The 15,981-nt window shown below is 33.9% G+C and overlaps 1 protein-coding gene across 4 annotated transcripts in view; it reads right to left on the bottom strand.

The window, feature by feature from the left end:
* Positions 1 to 178: 178 nt before the first annotated feature.
* Positions 179 to 15,981, bottom strand: part of DNAJB14 (DnaJ heat shock protein family (Hsp40) member B14) — a 50,679-nt gene continuing 34,876 nt past the window's right edge. For all 4 annotated transcript variants that reach the window (XM_059172295.1, XM_059172305.1, XM_059172314.1 and 1 more), the window contains 5 exons: positions 15,625 to 15,810; positions 13,075 to 13,169; positions 12,196 to 12,305; positions 11,170 to 11,342; positions 179 to 5,083 (listed from right to left, as the gene is read on the bottom strand). In XM_059172295.1, the coding sequence (XP_059028278.1) occupies positions 4,959 to 5,083; positions 11,170 to 11,342; positions 12,196 to 12,305; positions 13,075 to 13,169; positions 15,625 to 15,810 (689 nt within the window). In that variant the 3' untranslated portion in view covers positions 179 to 4,958. The remainder of the gene's footprint in view (positions 5,084 to 11,169; positions 11,343 to 12,195; positions 12,306 to 13,074; positions 13,170 to 15,624; positions 15,811 to 15,981) is intronic.

Below are 15,981 nucleotides of genomic sequence, written 5' to 3'. Positions count from 1 at the left end.
CTGCCTTTGGCTCAGGTCATGATCCCAGCGTCCTGGGATCGGCCCCCGCATTGGGCTGTCTGCTCGGCAGGACATCTGCTTCTCCCTCTCTCTCTGCCTGCCTCTCTGCCTACTTGTGATCTCTGTCTGTCAAATAAATAAAATCTTTAAGAATATAAAACATGATAAAAACACATCCTTTACAGTGAGAACAGACCTTCTTTTTATTCATATATTGAGATAAACTGCAGAGACTGAAAGACAAAAATTCATCACAAATCATTCAGAACATTCATTAAAAATCAAATGCATTTTTTAACAGAGTTCTCACACAGAAAATTTTATTTTATAAGTCTGATATCACATTAAGTATTTTACAAATCAGACATTTTTAAATCTAATTATATAATCTTAAATGCACTATAGACAAAGTAAGATCTCCTTTACCAGTTTCACTTCATTTAACTTACACAAGGCTTCCATTAAAATCTCATCACACCTTGAAAATTACCGCAGCTTTTAAAAAACACATGATTTAAACCTTAAATGGAAGAAAGTCTTATGTAGCCATTGAAAAAATGAAGACAAAACAAAAATAGGTAAGAAGCATTTCTTAATATAAATAAATTACAAAATATAACTTATGTGTGTTTCTTATCATTCGTATAGTCAGCCAACTCAAAAACATTTCATTTTGAAATCGATGCTTAAAACACTCCAATGTCACCGGAAAACCTCTATTATTTTAGTGGTACTCTTAAATGGCAAAGTAGAATCAGACTGGAATGTCCCGACTCCTGTGCCAAAGTGAGTAAGACTTGCTCAAATTCATGCCGGGTGTCATCGCTGTGCAGTTACGAGACAGCTTGGCAACCAATAATCCCAATTGTTCATAATTACTTACTAAACTAGATACTTTGAGAAACACTTCTTACCCCTACATAGTTCCATTGCTAGAGACAGAAACAAACAATTATATTTTGAAGTATGGGCCTTCTAGTAGGAATCTCAGTTGTAAAATTTGAAAAGGATCAATGCAAAGAATTCACACCAATGAAATTCTGTAAAATGATTTTCAAAGTTAGAAATAAGAATATCCACTAATAATGGAAGCCCTGCTTTGTGCAAACATAGTGTGGTATATATTAAACAATCACACATTTGAGGTATTAGCTGGAAAAATATATATATATATATATATATATACACCTATACATAGACACATCCACAGAATATTCACAAGTCCATTGGCCCCAAAACCAGCAGGTAATAAAATTAAATGAGAACGAATCACATACCAACAGGAAAAAGTTACACACAGAGAACTTACAAAAAACGTGGTTATATAATCCTTAATATAAGGAGTATGTTTTGAAGTACTGTTTTGGGGGAAAATGTTTCCATTTATATGAAAGTGTCTCTAATAGTAATGGAAACCAAAAAGGAAGCCTGAATTCTAGGACTGTGTTGCCTGTCAGATTATTAAAGGGACATGCAAGAATTCCTTGAAGATCCTTTCTACTCACTTCTTTGTAATTACAAATTAGAACTTAAAAAGTTTTGTAGGTTATTGTTATACTAGTCTTTCCTTTTTCATTGGTTTATAGAGAATTTTACAGATTTTAACTAGGCAATAGTCCAATGTAGCCAATAGACATAGTTTTTTAGCTATTTAGTAAGGATTGAAATTCTGATTAATTGTTCGTTTTCAGAAGTTTTCCTGTTCACATAAGAAAAAGGATTATGAATGCCCTTTCAGTTTGCTTCACTCAGGATGAAGACAGATGGTAACATGAACCTAAGCTTCATGTGGGGAAGCTGAATAAATGCACAGATTCTCCTTTTGAACCATATGGTCCTTTGACGTAACACTTACTTAACTGGAAAGATGGCTCATTTGCTTCTCAGGTCAACATCAAAAAATATTTTTTTAAGGGAAATATATGGGAATGCATTATTAATAATGTGTCACAGTTATTAAATATAACAGCTGCATTTAAAATTATTACAGATCAACAAAGAAAAATTGGAGAGGGTAATCATTTCTCTCACTATACACTATTTTAAATAGTAGTGAAGTTAAGATTTAACAAGAAGAAAACTTGAGCATAAAAGTGCAATCACAGTAAAGGGCTGGACCTCCACATTCCTGTTCCTGTGAACACCTGAGCTGACACAAAAGTAGAGTGGCTTAATGCACTGGCATATACATGCCTTAAGGATTTATTCATCTATCAAATCTCTGTAAATTATAAAGAAAAATGCAGTGATTGTGAAACAAATACTTATTTAAGCATTCAAATGAAATTTGTTCCCAAAATATATTGTTTTTATTAGATGGATTAAAACTTGAATTATTCTCATTGAGAATGAAATTCTCAGATTTGATCAAAACAAATTTTGAAGCTTATAAGCGACTAGCACCAGTCTACTTCGGAACTAAGGAACCAAAAAAGGAGGAGAAAAGGTACTATTTACTTTCCACCAAATCCTCACAAGGACAACATTCATGTGTATGTGTAAAAAGAGATAAAAGTGTAAAGCATTAATAAATAGAGTTGCTGCCAAACTTCTAAAATACCAGTTTGAAAGCCTAGTAAAGCAGCATTAAAAGACTGAGAGCTTTCAGGCAATGGCTAAAATGAACAGTACAACTTATCAAATGAAATTGCAAAGCTTGTGTAGTAATAAAAATAAGACGGTAAAATGTTGGGATTTTTATTGTAAGAACAGCACACATGAAGACCTTACATCTCAAGACAGGTCTTACTTTTTAGAATTAACACAAAATTCTCAGACTACTTGGTTGGGCCTTTACACCAAAATATAGATGACATTGAAGACTTAATCTTTCCTTGCATACTTTGTATGTAGTTTAAATTATCAGGCACTCAATCAGTTATTTCTCACAGTTGTTTTAAAATTTTATTTTATCAAACACATTTTCCCAAACATTTTATGAAATGTGATGGAATGCAGCAATGGAAATATAATACTGTCCAAAAGCCATATATGACTTCATAATCTACAACTTCACTTAACTTGATAATTTCATCTATCCTTATAAAGCCAAGATTAAGGGGAAAAGAATCACTCAACAGGACTTCAAGTCACATTAGCGTCAATCACAGTAGTGTAAATTTCCCATTATAACTGGAAAAATAAATAAATGAAATTTTTTCATTTAAAGTTTTGTAAGTTTTCAGATGTATATGAATTTTCGAAGTGAGAATGCTATGAACTTATTTTCTAAAAATTCATTCTGCAGGCTCAAGAACATATTTAAATTTGTATTTTCTTTTAAGCACTGCTCTTTTTTTTAATTTAAAAGTTTCATTTCTAAAAGAAAACTGGTGAAGCTGTCCAGTTTTCCTAGGGCAGTATGTTGTTTAGTGTAATTCACTAATTCATTCAGATATTTTTACTGATTCACCTGGAAAAGGGGATACAAGAGAACATTTTAAAAAGAATGGTCATTTTAGCAGTTTTATTCAACAAATGCTATAAAATCAACTACAGTCAGAAAAAAAAAAAAAAAATCTTTAACCAAAAGAACACTGCCACTAGAACTAGCATGCTTTCACACATACAAAAAATTACCAAAGATGCATTTGTGTTCCATTAACTGAGTATGAAGCAAATCTCATTAAAATATTAGAACTGATAAACATAGAAGACTAGAAATCAAATAGTTTCATACTCAATATACAGGCACCAAAAACTTCAATTTCCAGCTTATTTTTCTAATTTATATTATGGATTGAGTTACAGAGAGCTTAATCCTATAAGATTAATTGAATTACTCAATGGCAAATAGTTTTAGCTCAGAATTTTGTAAGGATAACTTGCTATAAATCACTATTCTACCTGCTGCTATATTTCTGCTCACTGTTGCACGTGGCCAAATAGATCATGCTCTGATCAAGTAAGTGTGCTGTAATCTACTTATATGTTTAAGAGTTGGCAATCAGGTTAAAAGGCACAAAGCTTCGATTTTGTAGTATTTTTCTCTTATTACTCATTTGTATAAAGAACCATTTACTTTGGATCCTGCTCAAATGATCACTAAGAAGAAACTAAAATTTCCAAGAGGGGCAAAACAGGTGGGTCCTCTTCTTCATAAATCTTAGCAGCCTTTAAAGACAGACATATAAACATGTGGTGGGGCCTTTGAATTACTGGAATTGCAAATTACATAACTTCAATTTACTGTTGAAGACCATTTTTATTTAATATCTACATAGCCATTTTCTCATATTTTCTTTAAAATCTATCAGTATAGCATTTCATTTCTATGCATGGCTTAGCAATTCATAAAACTAAATAGCAAACTGATACTCTACACCAGTTCATGTATCTCAATATATATTCTGGAATATAATGGCAATATTAAAAATATCAATTCCCTCTAAGCTGATAATGCTACAAGATTTACACAGTTAAATAGCTTTTTGTTGTTTCTTTTCTTTTTGAAAAAGTTTCATTGTTTAAACTCCACAAACATTCGACATCTGACAAGAAAAACATAATTTTGTCACAGACCATGTATTCTATCAGTTTAAACTAAAGTGTCTCATGGAGTTAAATGCTAAAAGAATTTAAATAAAAATGCAGTAACCCATATGTACACAAAATGATCATTCCATAAATATTTACATGACCAAAGGAAACATGAAGAATCACTAAAACTGGAAACGGCTACAGGTGTGATAATCCTTTCTCAAGACATTTTTAGTTAGGAACAATATAAGCTTTTAAAGTGAAAATAATTGCCAGAAGCGTAACTAAAACATTAATTTTAGTTTTCAGTTCCCTACTATTAAAGGAGCCAGTAGGTCATAAACAGTCCAAGATTTCAGGGACCAACTCTTCAGTTTAGTTTTTAATATCCAATCTTTTTCTTTAGCTCTCATGATAAAACTAAACTTACTTACAGAAAAAATAAAGAGTACGCTAAAAGGTATAAATACAATCCCAGTTCATCCTCCTTTATAAATACTGGTCAGCCGCTCCAATTCTTTACAGTTGTCCATGCTCAAGGCGTCTGCCTTCCTTCGAAGCCGATCATCACGGTATACTTTCGCTGCATATTGCATATCTGTTTCTGTTAACAAACAAAAATATTTTGCTATGTAGATAATAATTTAGGTCACCTAGCTATTTAAGCTGAAATGCTGTTTAAAAGAAACCCTTCAATAGTATTTCTATTAACTGACTTTTTTTTTTTTTTTTAAAGAAAGACATCCAAGTATTGCTCTAAAAGACTTTGGAAGCCTAGCTTGTAAAACCGACACAGAGCTATTCTAGGAAAGAAATGAAAATAAAATCCTATCAACCCAACACTTTTTCTCACTCCTGTCCTCAATGGTTTAAAACCTAATGCTCTAAAGAAGCATCCTCTTGATCTTTCATACTAAAGATAAATTATATGCTATTCAATCCTGCTAGTGGTTGTTTTGCTGTGACCTCTTGTTAAGGTTTCAATTAATTATGCCAGAAATTGAGTAGAAAAATTTGGAATCTTGTCCTGAGTTTGCTTGAATTAAAAAAGAAAATCTTACTGAAGGAACACAAAAGGGAAAAAAGCTCACTATAGAATCACAGTAGTGCTATTTGACAAATGAGTACTTCTAAGACTTCCTTCAGTATGTGGGTAGCATTACTAAAGAAAAATAAAGGGAACGGTTCTTTGCTATCTTCTGTTACTCTCAGTCATCTCACTGTTTATTAACACTTCCAAAGGGTGGGGCACTTAGAAAAGATGCAACAAGACCCAGTAAAAAAAGTCACTTTCAGGAAAACAATGGCCAAAGTAAAGGACATCAGTCAGGACCATATTCAAAATATACTCTCAGCAAAAGTATATCCTCTTTTTAAGGATCTTCAGAAATGACCTTTTATTCAGTCAATCCAGCTAGGATTTAACTACTCAATCAAAATTTCAAAATTGCTCCATTCCCTGCCCCCACTGCTTTACCTTTGGGAAAAATTAATTAAATTAAAAAAAGATTTTTTCTATTAGCGTATAATGTATTATTTGCCCCAGGGGTACAAGTCTGTGAATCATCAGGCTTATACATTTCACAGCACTCACCATAGCACATGCCCTCCCCAATACCCAACCACCCTATCCCTACCCCTCCACCCCCCAGGAACCCTCAGTTTGTTTTGTGAGATTAAGAGTCTCTTATGGTTTGTCTCTCACCTGATCCCATCTTGTTTCATTTTTTCCTTCCCTACCCTGCTTCTCAAACTCCTCATATCAGAGAGAGCATATGACAATTGACTGATTGACTTATTTCACTCAGCATAATACCCTCTAGTTCCATCCATGTCATTGCAAATGGCAAGATTTCATTTCTTTTGATGGCTGCATAGTATTCCATTGTATATATATACCACATCTTCTTTGTCCATTCATCTGTTGATGGACATCTAGGTCCTTTCCATAGTTTGGTGACTGTGAACATTGCTGCTATAAACATTTGAGTGCATGTGCCCCTTTGGAACACTACATTTGTATCTTTGGGGTAAATACCCAGTAGTGCAATCGCTGGGTCATAGGATAGCTCTATTTTCAACTTTTTGAGAAAACTCCATACTGTCTTGAGAGTGGCTGCACCAGCTTGGATTCCCACCAACAGTGTAGGAGGGGTCCCCTTTCTCCGCATTTTTGCCAACATCTATCATTTTATGACTTGTTAATTTTAGCCATTCTGAATGGTGTGAGGTGGTATCCCATTGTTGTTTTGATTTGTATTTCCTTGATGACAAGTGATGTTGATCTTTTTTTTCCATGTGTCTGTTGGCCATCTGGATGATCTTTGCAGAAATGTCTGTATATGACTTCTTCCCATTTCTTGATTGGCGGTTCCCATTTCTTGATTGGCGGTGTTGAGTTTGATAAGTTCTTTATAGATTTTGGATACTAGCCCTTTATCTGATATGTCATTTGCAAATATCTTCTCCCATTCTGTCAGTTGTCTTTTGGTTTTATTAACTGTTTCCTTTGCTGTGCAAAAGCTTTTTATCTTGATGAAGTCCCAATAGTTTACTTTTGCCCTTGCTTCCCTTGCCTTTGGCGATGTTTCTAGGAAGAAGTCGAAGAGGTTGCTGCCTGTGTTCTCCTCAAGGATTTTGATGGATTCCTGTCTCACAATGAGGTATTTTATCCATTTTGAGTCTATCTTTGTGTGTGGTGTAAGGAAATGGTCCAGTTTCATTCTTCTGCATATGGCTGTCCAATTTTCCCAACACCATTTGTTGAAGAGATTGTCTTTTTTCCACTGGACATTCTTTTCTGCTTTGTTGAAGATTAGCTGAGCATAGAGTTGAGGGTCTATTTCTGGGCTCTCTATTCTGTTCCATTGATATATGTGTCTGTTTTTGTGCCAGTACCATACTGTCTTGATGATTACAGCTTTGTAATAAGAGCTTCAAGTCTGGAATTCTGATGCCACCAACTTTGGCTTTCTCTTTCAACATTCCCCTGGCTATTCGGGGTCTTTTCTGGTTCCATATAAATTTTAGGATTGTTTGTTCCACTTCTTGGTAAAAAATTAGCTCCATCCCCTTTATTTGAGGCACTTGTAAAATCCTTTTGCAGATGTGTCTTCCCAGATAAGGTAGATAAACCCAAATTCACAGAGCTAATCAATGACAATTTAGATTCTAAGGCAAACTTCCAACTTCTAACATAATATTCTTTCCATTACTTCAAATTACTGCTTGTATTTTATAATACCTATTGTATCAATCTAGACATTAGAGAGTGTTAGAAATGACTGCAAAATGGAAAAACACTGGTTAAAAAAAAAAAACTCTATTGGCCAACAACATTTTGATGACATTAATATAAAACAAGATGCCTTCATTCTAATCAACAAGTAAAACATTCAATCAGTGGATTAATTAATGTTATATTGAGTTCCTCTAACTTCCATCTTCATTTAAAACCCCTAACCTCTAGAGGCGCCTGGGTAGCTCAGTTGGTTAAGCATCTGCTTTCGGCTCAGGTCATGATCCCAGGGTCCTGAGATTGGGCTCCCTACTCAGCATCTGGCTCCCTGCTTCTCCCTCTCCTTCCCGCTTGTGCTCTCTGTCACTATCTCTGTCTCTCTCTCTCTCAAATAAATAAAAATCTTTTAAAAAAATAATATACCCCCTAACTTTTAGATGTTCTGAACTTTTGAAGTTTTATTTTGAAAATTTCAAGGGGTGCAGGGTGGCTCAGTTGGTTATGTATCTCACTTTGGCTCAGGTCATGATCTCAGGGTCCTAGGATCTAGTCCCAAATTGGGCTCCCTGCTCAGCAAGGAGACTGCTTGTCCCTCTTCCCCTCCCCCTGGCCTGTGCTCCATCTCTCTTTCTCTCAAATAAATAAATAAAATCTTAAAAAATTTTTTTCAAACCTACACAAAAATTAGATGAATCTACACAAAAATTACAATGAACACTCTAAAACTCTTTACCCCTTGATTGACCAATTCTACACATTTTGTCAAATTTGCTTTAGCTATCTCTATAATAAAAGCTGTTATTGTTATGGTGGTTTTTATTATTTTGCAAAACCTTTTGAGAATAAGGTGTGGACATCATACCTTTCATTCCTAATTACTTCAGCATGTTTCTCATAAGAACAAGGACATTGTCTTACATAACCACAATACAATTTTCAAATTCAGAAATTTAACAATACTATAATTCTATTATCTAATATATAGTTCATATTCATATTTCACCAGTGGCCCCAGTGATGTGCTTTATAGACATTTCCTCCCCTCCCCATCCATGATCCAATGCAGGATCAACTATTGTACTTGTCTTTTCTTTTTAGTCTTTAAGAGCTATGTCTTGTTTCACTGACATTGTTGAATATAAGCAAGTTATTTTATAAATAATGACTTAATAAAATCAGATTTAGTTAAAACTTCTGATAGTAACTTTAAAAAACACACATATAATTGTGTACAATATAGCTGTCGATAGCTTGGTAGAGTAAACAGAACACAGATTGAAAGTCTGTGAAATATTAACACCAGTCTTGCCAAATGATTAAAAGATTAAAGTATGCCAGGCAAAAACACTTGGCTTATAGTATGGGTAGAAAAAAAAACAATTTTAATTATAGTAAGTAATAATATTGAACACTTACTGATGCAGGATATTATGCCAAATGGTAACGTGTATTATCTGTTACAATCCACATTTTAATGATGACATAAGTCAGATATAGTGAGGTTAACTAACTTGTCTTAGGTAACATGTTGGTTGAACCAGGATCTTATGTTGCAAGGCAGCCTCAGAGCCTGCACTTTGGCCATAACATTATACTATCTTCCATAAAAATGAATATCTTTTCCCTCTTTCCTATTTATATAGCCAATGTCCCAATTATTTACGGTAATAGGATTTAAGTATGCATAATCCAAAAATTGCCGCTATTTGGCTGAAGATTAGAATTTGTATTCAAAAGGTTTTATTTTTAATGTGTTAGTCATTCTTTTGACACAAAATAAGCAAGTCTTTCATGTATTCGTTCTTATGAATTCATTAATCCTTCACCTAATTATTCATATATCCATCGAAAGTTTACCACCTGCCTATGATGTGCCAAGGATTGTGTAAGGCACTAGACACCAAAAAGTAAAATGAAATGAAATGAAATGAAGTAAGAAAGATTTGGCATTCACTGCCTTTAAGACCTTCTGCTAACGCATTTCCTCAGCCTCAGCTGTGGGCCAGACATATCTTTGTTGTGGGGGCTACCCTGTGGATTGTGGGATGTTTAGGATGTTTAGCAGTACCCTGGCCTCTAGCCTTTAGGTGCCAGCAATAATCTCTTCCACCCCCATCCTGTGCTGACACACAAAAAGTTTCCAGATATTATCAGATGTAATGCGAAGCAGAGGCAAACCACTCCCCTTTGAAAGCCACTAGTCTAATGTAACATTCTCCACACTGAGAACACCCTGACTTAACAGGCGCAGAGCCTGAGACACCAAGGAAGTTGTATCTCTTCTAACTGCCACTATATAGAACATAGATGAAGAAACCAAGGCCAGCGATAAGAACTTTCTTGGAAGTATACAAAGATAACCATTACCATTTTTGGGCATTTTACTACATGTGGAACACTTTATTATCTGATTTAATTTTCACAACAAACCATAAAGTTTGGTATTACTGAGAAAACTGTGGGGCATAATGCCTGGATTCTGGAGACTAATGGACTGTTTGAATCATGGACTACCTCTATGGCCCTGGGCAAGTTACTAAATTCTCTTTGCCTCAGTTTCCTTGCATCTAAAATGGGTATAACTTTACTGTGTTATTGTGGAGATTAAATGAATTAATATATATAAAGTGCTTAGGACAGTCACTGAAACAATGGGTATTATATAAATGACAGTTATTTCCTCCTCCCACTCATCATCATCATCCATTTTACACCTGAGGGAATAAAGAAACAAGTTAGAATATTTGGCCCTAATCACTCAGCTAAAAATTTCAGAGCTAGGATTCAACTTCAGTTTGTTTAATTCTGAAGTTTACAGTATACTGTCTACATTATTATTTATAAGTCAGAAAAATAATAACCATAACAATACTAGCTTCATATGCAGCATCTCTGTAGATTCTAATGGTCAAGCTTTTATAGGTGGAACTGCTTCTTAAGTTATGGAAGTTGAGGCTAGAAAAGGCTAAACAAATTCACCACGTGTTCGCAGTCATGTACAGAATAAATAAAAGAAAATGGAATGTCAACAGAACTCATTATATATTAAGTGTTAAATGTTTAAGTTAAATTAGTGAAGAGTTTCAAACTTTACTCTGAAACAGGATTCATATTAAAACTGATGACATAGCTAATGTGCCAGAGTTTTTTTTTCTTAGTGGTACATAAAATAATGATGCATGTTACAACTGACAACACCTTAAATACAATATGGTATTATTCATTTACTCAACCAAATATTTATTGATAACAACACCACAAATACCATTGACTAAGAGCTTGCTATGTGCTAAATACTGTTACAAGGCCATACAAAACATGCTGTCTGATGTACTGAGCTCCAATTATGATGCCAGGCAATGCTAGAACATTTTCTGAGTAGGGAAATCTACAATAATCAATTCCAAAGACTCTGATCGAGTTTCTAAATGTTAAAGATCTCATAAACTTACTTTGTTGTCTTTCTTTCCAGCAATTATTTCGAATATTAGTCACATAATCTTCTTCTACACTCTTTTCCACTTTTTGTAATAATATTCCTTTATATTCATTTTTAAAGTCCTTGTTGACATAATAAACGACACCCAAGTTTTCTGTTTGCATTTTAATAGTTTGTCCTGATCCACTGTAAAAGAAATGCTTGATCATTATTTTTTAATTAAAATTGCATATTCTGATCCTACTACTACAAACCAAGCTAACAAAAACAATTAAAAATAATTAAAACGTTAATATTGGTAGTCATTTATTTACATTATTTTGAATTGCCTAAAACCACCATCAATGTCATAAAAAGTAATCATATTTTAATATAGTATGGTCCTTTTAAGTTCTTTCAATTTTTATTTAATAAAAATCTTACTTAGAAATAAAAAGTTACTTCTCATTTTTAGGCCATTCTGTAAAATCACTGTAAAATCTGTAAAATCACTGACAGTATGATTTTATCAAGTTTCCTTTATGTTCACCGTATTACACTAAAGTTTTCTAGAATGCATATTGTGTTAAATTTCCTTTTTGTCCTGATCTCTTATATGTAAGTATATTGTAGAAAAATACTTCATATAACAAAAAGTAATATTTGCTTGTCTTTAACCAATATTTTATAAAGAAAAGAATGAAGTAATTTACTCCTCAATGATATATATCTATATAACATCAATTACAATCCTACTTTTGTCTTTGAAGTATTTTTGTCCTTTAAACTATTTTTTGCCTTTGATTTCAACATATTACCTATCACATTAAATTGCTATCAGGTTCAAAAATAGTACTTCTGTCTTTATCCACATGGAACAGAAATGTAACTAACATCATAATACAAACTTATCACTTGAGTAACTATTTTTCAATTTAGAAATTTTAAAATCTGGTATACTTGTAGTAATAGAAGATTACTTAGAAGTTGAAGGAACACAAGGCCCTTTAAAGGAAGCTAGATAAAAAACAATTTTTAAAAAATTCACTTAGCTACTTACGATCTGGGATATAAGGAATAAGGAGGATTAGAGACCATCAATTGGCTTAATAATGACACGAGGATCAATACAATAATGGGCATCAGTTGGATAAACACAGAAAAACCGCCCTACAAAAAAATCATAAAAAAATAATAAATTGTAATATAGTTGTAGTTGTTAATAATCTAACAGCTGTCATATATTTTTAGAGACAGAAAGGACATTTGAGATCATCTGGTTCAGTGCTTTCAAATCTGCCTGATCACACCAGCTTCCTGGAGTGATTCTTAAAAATACCACTTTCCATGTGCTTTATGTAGAGACCCCAATTTGGAAAACACTGACATAAACTGATCTCATGTTACAGATGAGGAAATTCTCTGTCTTTCTTGCAAAACTAATTTTCCCTTGACTTTGAGGGTGATATGCGGAAGCAGATGAGTGGTAGAGCTAGGGCCCAGGCCTTTCAATTTCCGGTCCAGTGTTCTTTCCATTTAGCTTCTTTCTACTCCATGTAATTTAAGAGCTATATGCAGCTGGGTATAACCACATTAGAACAAGGAAAGTAACTTCCAACTGAGGTTCTTCAGTATTAGTTCTAAATGTTTTAGGACCAACAATGAGAACTTCAAAGCATTCATACTGCAGGAGTATTTTCATCAGAATCATAGAACAACAAACTCAGAGGTATCATTTTGCCCACCACCCCGTACCTTGACTTCTACTCCTGCTCCCTCAATATCCCTAAAAACTGTCTAGTCTCTACTGAATACATCTGGCATGAGAACACTCATTATTTTCTTTTAAAACAACTTGTCCTATTTTCAGACAGCTCTAATTGCTTTTGCTGAGCAGAAATCTGCCATTTTGAGATTTCTTATCATATCATAAACATACATCTCCTCTTTCTTCTTCTCTTTCATGTCCACTATGTCGATGCTGATGTTGATGGCTATAACCAGCTCGTCCATTTGAAAATGAATGTACACTACCTAAAAAATTAAAAGGTTAAATTAAGGAGAGCAACTGTGATCAGAAAAATCATATTTTCTTCTACATTTTTACATTTTTTAAAGATTTTATTTATTTGAGAGAGACTGAGCAAGAAAGAGAGCATGAACAGGGGAAGGGGCAGAGGGAGAAGCAAGACTCCCTGCTGAGCAGGGAGCCCAATGCAGCTCAATTCCAGAGCCCTGGGATGGTGACCTGAGTCGAAAGCAGATGCATAACCGACTGACACACCCAGGTGCCCCTTCTTTTACATTTTTATTTGACTTTTTTAAACTACTAAAATAATGCATGTTTGAGTAGTGAATGCTTACTGCCCTTTTCTCGTGTGAGTAAAGGGGGGATGGAAACAAAAATGATTCTTCCCAGACTTTGCTTCCTTTAAAGTAGAAGTTCTCATATGTGGAATTTAAGAAACAAAAGAGAAGAAGATATGGGAGTGGGGTGGGGGGAGCAGGGAGGAGAGAGGGAAAGAAACCACAAGACATTCTTAATGATAGAGAACAAACTGAGGATTGATGGAGGGAGGTGGGTGGTTGATGGAAGAAGGTGGGTGAGTGATGGGTATTAAGGAGGGCATTTGTGATGAGCACTGGGTCTTGTATGTAAATGATGAATCACTGACTTCTGCTCCTAAAACCAGTATTGCACTGTATGTTAATAAACTAGGATTTAAATAAACATTTTTAAAAAGTAGAAGTTCTGGGACACCTTGGCTCAGTTCATTAAATATTCGTTCGCCTCTGGCTCAGGACACGATACCAGGGTCCTGGGATGGAGCCCTGTATGGGGCTCCCTGCTCAGTGGGGAGTCTGCTTCTCCCTCTGCCTGCAGCTCCCCGTTTGTGCCTTCTCTGACAAATAAGTAAATAGTAAATGAAATCTTTAAAAAAATTGAAAAAAATTAAAAAGTAGAAGTTCTTTCTTCATGAAACCATGAATAAGAGTTCTTGCCTAATATTGCACCCATAGAGGACTTCTGTTGTGGTTGGTTGTTTTTACAATTCTTGAGTTATCACTCTGAAAATTTGCTTTTCTCATTTATCAATGAATCACAAAACCTCTAGAAATCAAAACTTTAAAAAAAAAAATGAGTATAATAGGGGCGCCTGCGTGGCTCAGTGGGTTAAGGCCTCTGCCTCCGGCTCAGGTCATGATCCCAGGGTCCTGGGTTTAAGCCCCGCATTGGGCTCTATCCTCCAAGGGGAGCCTTCTTCCTCCTCTCTCTCTCTCTCTCTGCCTACTTGTGATCTGTCTGTCAAATAGGTAGACAAAATCTTAAAAAAAAATGAGTATAATATATTCATACAATATACTATGTGGAGATAGACCACAATTTATTCAAACATTCTGCTACTGATAGACTTTCAGGTTGTTTTCAAATAAGGTGAGCAATCAGAAATATTGACACAAAGTAAATTATAACAAACAAAAGAACTGTAACTCAAAATTAACTACTACCTGAAGGATTTCTGATTATTCCTAGCATATTTTCCGTCAAAATTACTACTCTAATTTTTCTGTGAGAATTATATATCCTAATATGTCAAAATATATGCTATATTATTTTATTCAGTCATTAATTTGTATTTACACATTCTCTTCCCTTCAAGGATGCTTTACAAAATGCCATATCAATGACCATAATCTTTCTCAATAATATTTAGACAGGGCCATCAGACCAAAGTATATTGCTACATTCTTAAAGATTCTCCTAATTTTAAATCGCGTGTTTAAAACTTAGCATTTAAATAAATGTTGTAAACATGACTGGAGCTATAATTTTAACTATCTTATAGGAGCTATTCTGAAAGAAAATTAATTTTCACAGAACTCATAGTAAATATAAGTAGGGTTCAATACAACTTATGCTGGTAGTATAAAATCAATTCATTTAGTAGTACCTCTATACAGTATTTTACTTTGATAGCCTAGTTCAACTAATTATTTCTCTCTTAATATAATTTTGAAAACCCATGTACTTTATATATAACCCATGAATCAGACTTTTTAATATTTCAATGGGAAGTACCTCCAAATACATCCAAATTAGCAATTTATAATGTTATGAATGAAATATCTATACAGATCTTCAGAGAACCAAAGTCAAATTTTCATCTAGGGTATAGGATACCTCCTGTAATTGTAATAGCATTTAAATAAGACACTGCCAGTGGATTTTCTACTTATACATCCTTTCTTCAGCTTTATATAAAATAGAAAATATTTGTACTCCTTTATTTTTTTCAAAAGATAAAACATTTTCTCAAAAAAAGGTAAACTCACAGTAAAGGTAGTAAGCCTAACACTTTTTTCTACCTTCATGAAAAATCATCAGGGGATCATTAACAGTGTATGAAATGCAGGGGAGAACGTAAATAATCTAGGTGAGAATCTCTAGTTTCATAAAATATATTATTTACAACTAACATTAAAATACCTGAAGGAAATCCACCACCAAAGAATATATTAAATAAGTCTTCCGGAGTTATATCAGCTTCACAACCTCGATGGAAGTTAAATCTGCCATTGTTTTGGTGATTACATGCTTGTTCTTCATTGCCTGTGAGGTCATACTGCTTTCGTTTTTCTGGATTGCTTAAAACAGCATAAGCATTTCCAATTTCTGAAAAGGTAAAGAGTTATGGTTAGTAAGCAAAGTTTTTTTTATCATAAAAAGACTTCCCCATATAAAAGCTACTGTCATATTAATCAAAAAACAAAGTAAAACAAAACAAATCCTATTTCAGTCTAATCAAGAAAATAGTAAAATAGTAACAATTTCTTTTAAAGGTTT

This window comes from Mustela lutreola, chromosome 1, assembly GCF_030435805.1.
Source record: "Mustela lutreola isolate mMusLut2 chromosome 1, mMusLut2.pri, whole genome shotgun sequence".
NCBI lineage: Eukaryota > Metazoa > Chordata > Mammalia > Carnivora > Mustelidae > Mustela > Mustela lutreola.
This window is presented reverse-complemented; position numbering and strand designations above follow the sequence as displayed.